Below are 12,698 nucleotides of genomic sequence, written 5' to 3'. Positions count from 1 at the left end.
GTTTTTTATGAGGCGCGATTTGATCATTATTAGCGAGAATCGCGCAATCGCGCGTCCTAGAATAGACACTGATCACGTGAAATTCCTAATTTCACACATTCCCTGTAACATTTATTTATACTGAACATCATGTACATATTTACTGCTTCAACGTGCACGGCTTGGATACAGCTGCATCAACAAGATCGGAATGGTTGTGAGTGCAAACATAAAAAGAAACAAGTCAAGCATTATTCCCTTTGTGTCATGCATTTCTAATTCAAACAGAAGTCCTCTGTGCCACTCTCTATCAGAAGCGTTAACGAAATGTCATACAGTAATGTTCTTTTTCACCAGGACTGGTAATTAGCAATGAAATCTCGTACAAGTGTTTAAAGACAAACGTTTCCTTTCCCATGATGAAGCAATCATATGGGCCTGTTAGTACAAACAACAGGATAATCCTTCTCTTGTATACTGACATAATGATCTGGAGTTTCCATGTCTTTGTGGAAACATTTGCTATACAAGACATAGTAACAACATGCAAGCTTTCCTGTGAACACCACGAAGACTTTTTAACAGCATAAAGTTAAGAATAGAAAAGAATCAAAGAGATTAAGAAAAGTCTTTTTGCAAAGCATTTCATGTTATTTTTCTACGCTGTTTTAATATTAAAGCGAATCACTTTTTTTTCAGATATAGTGGCTCGTTTTCCCAGTTTGATCTTTGTCCTGCTTTCGCGTCTGATATTAGGGTTAACCATGGAATGTCATGAGGTCTAATAGTCACACATTTAAATGGCATATATTGATTTATACACTAAGCAGAAAATGGGTATTCGGAGGGATACGACACATGACTATTACCAGTTAGTACCCAACAGTCAGCTGGAACAGAGTTATCCAGGGTAATAATGTGATGTGCTTTGGTTGTTAACGCTATGAGCATTCAAGTAGCGAATGAAGTTTAGCGCTTTTTTAATGCAACAGAGTGAGTTCGGGTGATGTTTGCGTAGTCAGACTGGTAAGACTCATCATCAGCTCAGGGCCTTTCCCCACTCGACGCAACCCAGACTAGGACCTATCCCAGGAAACGCTGCATGGAATAATGATTTGTGCATTTTAATGATAGTTCTCAGGCGTATTTACATCCTGCCACTGGCACGTATTCGCCTTCATTTATCACTGGTTGGAATTTCACTAAAGCCAACTGGGCATTGTTTGAAACGCTTTGCATTAACAGACTGCAACCTGTTTATTTCTTAGATGCCATTAAAGCTTTCTCCGAGGAGCTACACAAAATAGGTGATGAATGTATCCCAAAGTCCTTTGTACATCCTCACATCTGTAAGCCATGGTTCAACAATGCTTGCAAGCAAGCTAGAAAAGCGCGTAAAATGAAGAATAATACTTTCGTGCCATCCAATGGTCGATAATTTGAAAACATTCAGAATTTTAAATGCTAAAGCTCGGCGTACATATAAATAAAATAAATGCCAGTCTTGGCAAAAATATGTATCAAAGATAAATTCACGAACACCAATGTGTAAAGTATGGAACATCATACAGAAAATAAAAGGTAAAATGAAAATGGAGATCAGTTGTTGACTGATCAATCAGATATTGCTGATAAACTAGGTGAAACACTTTCAAAATATTCTTCCTCATCAAACTACACACGCCAATTTGAAAAAAAACCCACCAAAACCAGCAGGAGAAAAATAACCTTTGAATTTTCATTCAGATAACGGGAAAGATTGCAATGAAACCTTTTCTATACATGAGCTCCACGCTGCTTAATCGCCTGAAGACAAGAAAGAGAGTCTGAATAGATGATATATTGTTTATGTTTCGGGTGTCTTTGAATATACGTAAGAGCCGTTCATGTGACGTTTGCTTCAGCTGTGAAAATAGAACTGCTATCTGGAAATCTGTAAGATATTGTTCCGGACCCAATGACCCTGGCACAAGCTACTGCATCACCGTCAAATAGATTTTAGCGTCAAGATAGGACATTTTTTCTCACACCTTGATCTCTTTGATTACTTGTATTCCTTTTGCCATACTTGACATGATTTTGGGCCATGACCGTCAGCGAGTTATCAAACCCCTTGTTATTCTTGTTATGTTGTCACCATATCGCTGACATGTCACAGAGCCATGACACGAGTTGTGACATATGACCAATTGTGTTGCCATTTGTAACCGGAATGTACCTCACGTCCACTCCGATATTCAGTAGCCAGCTTTAACTGACTGCATCATGGACGCACGAGCAAAAGTCAGGAATTTTCAGGATAGTACCTTCGTTCTTGACGTTGAAACGATTCACTCCTTTTCCAACCCTTAGATGAAGCTTAAAGACTGTACATCAGAAGCCTCAATCACCAGGACACGATCCCAGGAATCGTCACTGGAGTGGACACAGTTCTCAAAGATTCATCGACATTTTCGTTACGTTTAAGTTCACCAGTGAATGTATGAAATGTTTTCCTACAGAACTTGTCTAAATAAAGACGATATCATTCGTTAACACAACAGAACATAAACTTTTTGTTTCAGTGTATAACGTTTATTGCATTTCGTATTGATTTTGTTGGGATGGTAACTAGATTAGGTGCCGGTCCAAATCACATATCCGTAACATTGCTTGTGCGGCCTTGAAAGACACAAACCTACCGCTGTTGACATATGTCATTATTAGATGAATCGGTACAAAATATGAACTGATTGATATATAATATCGGCAGAAAAATCCCCATCCTACAAAGGTTTTACGCCCATCCAAAACGTGTTGTACAATCTCAATCGTTGGAATCAAATGATGAGAAAACTACTGGCCATTGATGGTTGAACTATTTTTCATTACGTACTCTCTTCATGGTGTAGTGGATAGAACCTTCGCCGAGAGACCGCGGGTTCGATCCCCGGCTGCCCCATGCCCGAAGACGTTAAATGTGGTACTTGTTGGTCCTTGGGTTAGGCTTGGCGTTAATGGCTAAAACAAGGACTTGCAGTCAATATAATATGTCTGAATGGGGTAATCATGATTAACTGCGGCATGGTATAGTGAGCTAGCACTGTAAAACGAGCTAACGTTTGGGTTAGTACAAGCAGTCACACATACATACGCATGCACGTCGTCATATGGAAGAAACATGAAGACGTTAAACACCATTTCACCTCACCCCTTCTGGCTTACTTATACACAACTTTGTACAATTATGTATGAAACTGCATACACGAGAAAAGTGACTTTCTGGCGAACGTGTTTCCTCGTCGTGTCGATGGATGGCGTTAGTACAGAGAATACACAATTTGTATTGTTTGTTTTTTTCCCTTTAATCTGAGGGCCTGGTAGTGATATAGGTTTTATTGACTCGAATTACGTCAATCAATATTTCATGGTGCTTTGACATCTTAAATTTACGTTACAATTTGTTCCACTTTGAGACAAAATCTGCTTTAGCGATGGTATCAACATTTATTGTGAATTATACTAAGTGGTTCGCAAATGTCATATGGAACCAAAGTCCAAACAAATGTTTACTAAAGGTCGGGAACATCCATCGGCGTATCCACATATACAAATGTCGGGAACATCCATCGGCGTATCCACATATACAAAAGTCGGGAACATCCATCGGCGTATCCACATATACAAATGTCGGGAACATCCATCAGCGTATCCACATATACAAAGGTCGGGAACATCCATCAGCGTATCCACATATACAAATGTCGGGAACATCCATCAGCGTATCCACATATACAAAGGTCGGGAACATCCATCAGCGTATCCACATATACAAAGGTCGGGAACATGCATCAGCGTATCCACATATACAAATGTCGGGAACATCCATCAGCGTATCCACATATACAAATGTCGGGAACATCCATCGGCGTATCCACTTATACAAATGTCGGGAACATCCATCGGCGTATCCACATACACAAATGTCGGGAACATCCATCTGCGTATCCACATATACAAAGGTCGGGAACATCCATCAGCGTATCCACATATACAAAGGTCGGGAACATCCATCTGCGTATCCACATATACAAATGTCGGAAGGCAGAAATGTAGTCAAGAGGTGCCCACGGCTTTTACCATTTGACATGTAAACTGCGTAAAGTAAAAGCCTTTTAAAATCCGTGGATGAGTGGGTCAGCAAACAGAACTACACTTGACTGTTACTGACGTCTGTAGTCTTGAATTACTTGGTTCAGCCAATAGGGCTATGGTTGATTCAGCCACGAATCACTAGGGTCACCCAACATAACTACATTTACTGTTATTCACGTCTACAGTGTGAAATAACTAGGTTCATCAAACAAAACTGCTTTTTACTGTTATTGACGTCTACAGTGTGAAATAACTAGGTTCATCAAACAAAACTGCTTTTTACTGTTATTCACGCCTAAAGTGTGAAATAACTAGGTTCATCAAACAGAACTGCTTTTTACTGTTATCCACGTCTGCGGCCTTGAACCACTAATGGCAGCAAACAGAACTATATTTGAGTGTTTTTCTCATCTTCAGCCTTGGACCGCCCAGGCCAGCAAACATAACTTCATTTGACTGTTACGCCCATGAATCACGAAGGCCGGTAAACGGAGCTATATTTGCCTGTTATCCTCCCCTTCAACGTTGAATCACGAAGGCCGGTAAACGGAGCTATATTTGCCTGTTATCCTCCCCTTCAACGTTGAATCACGAAGGCCGGTAAACGGAACTATATTTGCCTGTTATCCTCCCCTTCAACGTTGAATCACGAAGGCCGGTAAACGGAACTATATTTGCCTGTTATCCTCCCCTTCAACGTTGAATCACGAAGGCCGGTAAACGGAGCTATATTTGCCTGTTATCCTCCCCTTCAACGTTGAATCACGAAGGCCGGTAAACGGAACTATATTTGCCTGTTATCCTCCCCTTCAACCTTGAATCACGAAGGCCGGTAAACGGAGCTATATTTGCCTGTTATCTTCCCCTTCAACGTTGAATCACGAAGGCCGGTAAACGGAGCTATATTTGCCTGTTATCCTCCCCTTCAACCTTGAATCACGAAGGCCGGTAAACGGAGCTATATTTGCCTGTTATCCTCCCCTTCAACGTTGAATCACGAAGGCCGGTAAACGGAGCTATATTTGCCTGTTATCTTCCCCTTCAACCTTGAATCACGAAGGCCGGTAAACGGAGCTATATTTGCCTGTTATCCTCCCCTTCAACCTTGAATCACGAAGGCCGGTAAACGGAGCTATATTTGCCTGTTATCCTCCCCTTCAACCTTGAATCACGAAGGCCGGTAAACGGAGCTATATTTGCCTGTTATCCTCCCCTTCAACGTTGAATCACGAAGGCCGGTAAACGGAACTATATTTGCCTGTTATCCTCCCCTTCAACCTTGAATCACGAAGGCCGGTAAACGGAGCTATATTTGCCTGTTATCTTCCCCTTCAACGTTGAATCACGAAGGCCGGTAAACGGAGCTATATTTGCCTGTTATCCTCCCCTTCAACCTTGAATCACGAAGGCCGGTAAACGGAGCTATATTTGCCTGTTATCCTCCCCTTCAACGTTGAATCACGAAGGCCGGTAAACGGAGCTATATTTGCCTGTTATCCTCCCCTTCAACCTTGAATCACGAAGGCCGGTAAACGGAACTATATTTGCCTGTTATCCTCCCCTTCAACCTTGAATCACGAAGGCCGGTAAACGGAGCTATATTTGCCTGTTATCTTCCCCTTCAACCTTGAATCACGAAGGCCGGTAAACGGAGCTATATTTGCCTGTTATCCTCCCCTTCAACGTTGAATCACGAAGGCCGGTAAACGGAGCTATATTTGCCTGTTATCCTCCCCTTCAACCTTGAATCACGAAGGCCGGTAAACGGAGCTATATTTGCCTGTTATCCTCCCCTTCAACCTTGAATCACGAAGGCCGGCAAACATAACTATCTTTGATGTTATTCACTTCTTCAGCCTTGATTCACTAAGGTCGGCAAACAGAGCTATATTTGCCTGTTATCCACGTCTTCAGCTTTGAATCACGAAGGCGGGCAAACAGAGCTGTATTTGCCTGTTATCCTCCCCTTCAACCTTGAATCACGAAGGCCGGTAAACGGAGCTATATTTGACTGCTATCCTCCCCTTCAGCCTTGAATCACGAAGGCCGGCAAACATAACTATCTTTGATGTTATTCACTTCTTCAGCCTTGATTCACTAAGGTCGGCAAACAGAGTTATAGTTGACAGTTGTCTTCTACCCGTTCTTGTCTGGAAATACGGACCATAGGAGTTTAAAGGCATGACAAGGAGCTTATAGTTTATTTATTCACAGAGAATATTTAGATTTAAAGGTAGATCATTTGAGAATGATTAAGATTTGCATTGACATAGGGAGCAAGAATCTGCAGCACCTCGATGTAGAGAGCTAATTACAGAGCTAATGTTCATTATTATCATGAAATGAAATCATCATTATCATTGCAAACAAACACCCTAGAGTGGCTTACCTTGTCTTTCTCTTGCAGCAGGTGAAAAAACATACAGTAGACAGTATTCCAATGAGCATAGCTATAAGAGCCGCCATGCAGACCAGTATGATGCCTAACGTCACTCTGGGGAGTTCGCTGACACCGGGTGTTGTGGTTGGCTGGGGTAGAGGAGACGCTGGACGAAACAAAAAACAAAACAACATCACAGTACATGGTAACAACACAGATAGGTGGACTGGAATGTGATTGGATTGCTCTCAAATGCAAATCGGCCTCATATGTCGCCACACTCCTGATGGGGGATTATCCTACTATCGTGCACATAATGATTGAGGGAGCAAAGCAAAATTTAATTAATGCCCGTACAGTTAATTAAAATATTAAATTTCGGGCATTTTTTCCATCCTTTCTAAGAGAACCCTATTAATAATATATACTTGAAATGTTGGGGAGATAATCGAAATTGTGAAAATGTAATCAAAATCAAGGGACAGAACGGGAAATTTCGAGTCGAGATTTCTAGAATATTCGGGGAAAAAAGGATGCTCTCTCTCTCTCTCTCTCTCTCGCACACGCGCGCACTTCACGTTTTTTTTTTCTCTACATTTAATTTTATATACTACTGTACTTACGGGAGCTGTTACATGGTCCTTCATCTCTTGAAAAACACTTATGTAGTTCTTGTATTCTGCGGAAAGACAATTTGCCAAACAAAATATCAGAAATTTGCGACGATATCACATGCTACATGTGATCATGTTTTAGAGTAAAAAGTCTTCCCAGGCGTGTCTGCAAATGTGTATCCAATTATAGGTAATCTTTTCTGTAATTTAAAGGAACATATTATGTACATTGCAAGATTTTGATGACATGAAAGGGCAAGTGTTTAATGTATGAACAAGGAAACGTGAACTTATAAGAGGACCTGGTGTCTGTCACAAACACATGCAAGGGCAAGACATTTCGGCGGTCAAAATCAACGACATATAATTTCGTCATCATGTTTTCATATCAACTATTGGAATTTAAAGTGCCATAAATAGCAGGTGCACCTGAAGTCTAATGTGAGGAAAATATTGCTGCAAGGGTTGTATGTACTTACTTTTGATCTTGTAATTCACTTATGTCGGTGATATTTAGATTTAACACTCTTTCCAGGCATATACGGAAGTGCTTGGGTACAGCCTTCGTCACGGTTGGTATCCTATAAAGTTAAAATCTCACGTTTACCAGGCAAGCTATAAAATTATGGCATCATCCTTTGCCTGACTAAACTATAAATTAGTTGAGTTATACTAAATGTTAAAACTGTGGTAAATCTATTATTTTGTTCAACACCGCACTAAGCAAAATTCCAGCTATACGGCGGCAGTCTGTACATAATGAAGTCTGGAGAGGACAATCCTGTGATCAACATCATGACTATTGATCTACGAAATTGGAATACGATTAGATGTGTCAAGCAAATCAGTCTGATCACCCGATCCCGTTAGTTGTCTTTTACGACAAACATGGGTTACTGAAGACCAGTTCTAATGGAGATCCTCACGGGTCAAATATATCTGTAGTACAGTGATATCAAATACCTGAGCTGTGATTAACTCAGTCGTGTTTTGTACTGGACGGGTGAACCTGTTGTTAGTTCCGATGGTAACTTGAAGCAGACTTAGTCATTGGCACAGCTTGCGTATGCGACAGTTCAGATCAGGTGGGTTTTACATGTAAACAGGAAAACTGACAACTTTACTTCCGGGCTTTTTTGGACTGGGTTTTTAACATTAGGTTAAAAAAACTAATGTTGCAAGGATGTCAAGGCTTGCACGTAACCTATAGCTTTACAACATTAGGGTATTTAGACTGTTAGGTACTGTATGAAATATTTAAAATTTTTAAAAGTTATTTGATAACACAGAAAAAGCAAAGAAAACAAAAGAAAAATGTCGAAATTTATCAACTTTTTTCAATTTGTCTTTGCATCTAATAGAGCTGACAATATACTAAGATGTACGACGTGCAAAAACATCGCTCGGGCTTTACAATACTTCAAGGGCTCGTTACATATGGCAGTTGTCACTTAATGGGCCTAGCGTATAGTCTGTATATCATACACCTAACTCTATGTCGCACTGGTATTGCTCGTGCGTGGTCGTTTGACTTCACGATTTAGTTTCCGGGTTCGACTTAGTATATCTAGTCAGCCATCTCGTTACGGAAACCGGGGGCTCGTCCGGAAACGGAAACAGATACTGATACTCATACGTTACTAAACAATGGTGCATTGTGAACGGGTTGAGTGCCACGCTAAATGTGATTCCTAACGACGAATGCTTACGGTCCCCTAAACACACAAACATGACATCCTGACTGTGTCTATTGTGCATGTGTCTCTACATTTGAATATGTTCATGTGTCCCCGCACCGATAAGGTCTATGTGTCGTAATGTCTGTGTTTCTTCATATGTCTTGTTTACCTGTACATGTGCATGTCTGGCAGTGTTAAGCGTGTGTTTCTGACGGTCTGTTCACATGCCTGCTACACATGACTCAAGAATCTCAGCAGAATGTCAGGAAAAGTACATACGCTTCATACAATTTGTGTGATTGTCGGATACGTTGTCTCATCACGTAGGTTCAGTGATCCAGTCGTTTAATATGCAACTGTGCGTCCATACTGAACCAGAGTCGACGGACAATATTTTCTGGCTATTTTCTGGCTTGATGTTTCATATTTCCATTGTTCATTGTACAGAATGGTTTGTGCATTCCTTTGACGCCAAACGTGTGTGTAATTACGTGTGTCTAAAAGTCATTTATCTGTCACCAAAGTGTTTACCTGGCATATGAAGAGTTTTAACGGTCAGTCGTGAGTGATATACATTGAGCTAACAAACATGACTTAATAGAAATAATTACTGGTCCAACTCCAATACTTACTGGTCGTGGCGGTGATCGCCGCAGACACCAAGCACCACGGACATGAGATAAACTGCAACATCAAAAAGAACAACCCAGTTACCATTTGTATGAGCATGAGATTCTCGCGTGGAGTATGTTCCAATACATGCTTGTCCCCCAAGGGTGATACAGTTCCTGTTGTGTGTAAGTGGTGTAATAGTTCCCAGTGCAACATGCTTGTGTGTCAATGGCTCTATAGTTTCCCGTACAACATGCTTGTGTGTCAATGGCTCTATAGTTTCCCGTACAACATGCTTGTGTGTCAATGGCTCTATAGTTTCCCGTACAACATGCTTGTGTGTCAATGGCTCTATAGTTTCCCGTACAACATGCTTGTGTGTCAATTCTGCTATAATTCCCAGTATAAGATGAACGTTCGAATTTAAACATCATACCAGTTTTCTCCCGTCGCCTGTGAACATAGTTTGATAAACACACAGGAAAGTCATTGTTTTTCATTCATAGTTTGATAAACACACCGGAAAGTCATTGTTTTTCATTCATAGTTTGATAAACACACAGGAAAGTCATTGTTTTTCATGCATAGTTTGATAAACACACCGGAAAGTCATTGTTTTTCATTCATAGTTTGATAAACACACAGGAAAGTCATTGTTTTTCATACATAGTTTGATAAACACACAGGAAAGTCATTGTTTTTCATGCATAGTTTGATAAACACACAGGAAAGTCATTGTTTTTCATACATAGTTTGATAAACACACAGGAAAGTCATTGTTTTTCATGCATAGTTTGACAAAAACACGGGAAATTCCTAGTTTTTTATTTGAGGATTAATATTTCATATTAACCTACCTTTTATGAGTGAGTAAGTGAGTGAGTTTAGTTTTACGTCGCACTCAGCAATATTCCAGCTACATGGCGGTGGTCTGTAAATAATCGAGTCTGGACCAGACATTCCAGTGATCAACAACATGAGCATCGGTCTGCGCAGTTGGGAACTGATGACATGTGTCAACTAAGTCAGCGAGCCTGACCACCCAGTCCCGTTAGTCGCCTCTTACGACAAGCATAGTCACCTTTTATGGCAAGCATAGGTTGCTGAATGCCTATTCTATCCCGGGAACCTCACGGGTCCACTTTTGTGAACGCAAGGTTCAGTCTTAAATACCCTACTTTACATACCATAATGTGGATCTGCCTTTCATACGTGAGTCATTGCCAAGCATAACGACAATATAATTTGTTTCAAAACAGACTATTTTCTTTGCAGATAAGGCATAGTGTATATCTGAGTGTTACGGTTTCACACATTACGGATAAGTGTTTCAAGTGGCTGTTATCGTTTCACATGACGGTTGGATGAACGTTTCACGATGTTTCAAATTATACGTCAACTCTTTTTATCAAGCAAATAATGGTGACGGTGTTAACATCTACGCCAAAACATCGCTTTGAAATAAAAGGGGTAGTATGTTCACAGAATGTCTCTTCGATTCACTACACATGCTCCTAACGGACACTCAATAAAGTCTCATCACCTTTCATGTTTGTGTATTAAAAGCAGGGTAGGAATTATGTCACGAATTTGCAAGAAGAAAGACGTAGCTCACCTAGATAAACCAATTCCACCTCCATGTCTGGTATCCTCGTGTCGTGTGTTAGACTGACTCACTACATGTACTGGGCCCAGCTTCCCGTTGCGCTGTAATTAGTTGACGAACAATGCGGAAGTAGACAGGCCTGGCGTTTAGTCATCTCATATTGTGGGGAAGTAAAGTGGGAACCCGCACAAGTTTGGGGAAACGAGAAAACGTGAATACGCCACAGAGGAGGATGGGGTGCGGTTTTGTCCTCACAGATAGGGGTGTACCGGAACATGGGAAACGTAACTGTATGATATATTGGGGGTTGATTGTTGAAGATGTGGAGGAATTTTGGTGAACGTGAGTGGAATGGGATTATGGTGTGAGGGGAGTTGGTGTAGGACATTGGGTATTTTGTTTCGGAGGCGTTACGTGGTCTGTCGCTGGATGAAAGCGTGACGGGTGCAAGATGAAAGCGGGACAGGTGCAAGATGAAAGCGTGACAGGTGCAAAATGAAAGCAGGACAGGTGCAAGATGAAAGCGGGACAGGTGCAAGATGAAAGCGGGACAGTTGCAACAGGAAAGCGAGACGGATGACATAATGGTGGTCGATCGTGTGATAATGGTAGAGGATGCCAACAGAGAATGAATGTTTGTTCATAATTTAATGCAACTCTCTGTATAATGCATTAATACATCGATAAATACACCAGTCTGGTACAGACAATCCCCTGATTTACATCATGGGCACCTTTCCACGCAACTGGAATACGATGATCATTGTCAAACAACCGGGAAAGTTTTACTGGCGATCGCTCATGTCAGTCGCCTCCTATATAAACGTGACATGGTGACAACAAATAGCTCGGAACTTCGCGGTTGGGTTGGGGATGAATGAAAACTTCTTTGCATAAGGCGTCTGGAACTCGAAGAAAGGTGACGTGGAACCCTGTGTTGGAAGCTGGAACAAGACAGAGCAGCGTGGCACGAGTTCTTTCACAGATTGCAGTCACGATGTTGACAGGCAAATAGCGTTAATGCAGACGTCGATATGGTGAAAAACAACGGTGACAGCTGCACACAAACCCGTTAGTCAAAGTGCCTTTCAAACTTCACTGATCGGATGTGTGTGTGAGTAGACAAACGACTTCTAATCGTCTACACAGTTAGACCCCGTATGCCCGACGTGGCGGTTTTATCACACAGTTAGCGGACCTTCCCGTTGCTGCATGGCGTTGTTATGTTCATGGGTGAATCAATGTTTACTTTGGACTTACTTGACTCGCACCGATAGTTAACTCATACGTCTGGGACATATGATGTCTCGAACGTCTGCACATCGCCACTAATGTTTGGCAAGGACAAGTTGGGTTACAAGAAGTAGGCGGTGTACTGCAATGATCCAACCCGTTTGCATTTCACTGAAAGGTAGAGCAGGTGTAGGCTAGTGCACGTGCATTACATGACGATAAAAATGACTAAAATGAAATCAATTGCACACGTCTTGCTCATTAGACTCTCACGTGGTCGCGGACAGTTTGGATCTCCTTCGCTCACAATGGTAAACGCCAGTGGGTGGCACTCATAGATACCAATACGGATGAGTTGTCAGGTGCTCAACGTATCCTTGTTTGCCAGTAGGCGCTGCCACGCAGAAAGAATGGAATGCCGTGTCCAATGCAGGAGTGTGTCGAGGACAGATGCAGATTCA

At 41.5% G+C, this 12,698-nt stretch overlaps 1 protein-coding gene across 1 annotated transcript; it reads right to left on the bottom strand.

The window, feature by feature from the left end:
• Window positions 1-5,976: 5,976 nt before the first annotated feature.
• LOC137282559 (uncharacterized) lies at window positions 5,977-11,046 on the bottom strand. The gene is made up of 6 exons (XM_067814330.1): window positions 11,014-11,046; window positions 9,419-9,470; window positions 7,587-7,688; window positions 7,117-7,172; window positions 6,503-6,659; window positions 5,977-6,263 (listed from the first exon to the last, which is right to left on the bottom strand). Exons 1-6 carry the CDS (start codon window positions 11,036-11,038, stop codon window positions 6,230-6,232), a joined length of 426 nt encoding a protein of 141 aa, XP_067670431.1. The 5' UTR covers window positions 11,039-11,046; the 3' UTR covers window positions 5,977-6,229.
• Between the last annotated feature and the right edge of the window lie 1,652 nt (window positions 11,047-12,698).

The sequence above is a fragment of the Haliotis asinina genome, chromosome 4 (genome assembly GCF_037392515.1).
Source record: "Haliotis asinina isolate JCU_RB_2024 chromosome 4, JCU_Hal_asi_v2, whole genome shotgun sequence".
NCBI classification, from domain to species: Eukaryota; Metazoa; Mollusca; class Gastropoda; order Lepetellida; family Haliotidae; genus Haliotis; species Haliotis asinina.
Note: the sequence above shows the minus strand (reverse complement) of the source record. Positions and strands in the feature narration are given on the sequence as shown.

What these genes read in the sequence shown, in the direction of transcription:
- LOC137282559 (XM_067814330.1), bottom strand. Translation starts at nt 11,038, where the DNA reads ATGGAGGTGGAATTGGTTTATCTAG. An exon ending in GGTGGAATTGGTTTATCTAG is followed by an intron (nt 9,471 to 11,013) that starts GTGAGCTACGTC and finishes TTGATGTTGCAG; the next exon opens with TTTATCTCATGTCCGTGGTG. An exon ending in GGCGATCACCGCCACGACCA is followed by an intron (nt 7,689 to 9,418) that starts GTAAGTATTGGA and finishes TTAACTTTATAG; the next exon opens with GATACCAACCGTGACGAAGG.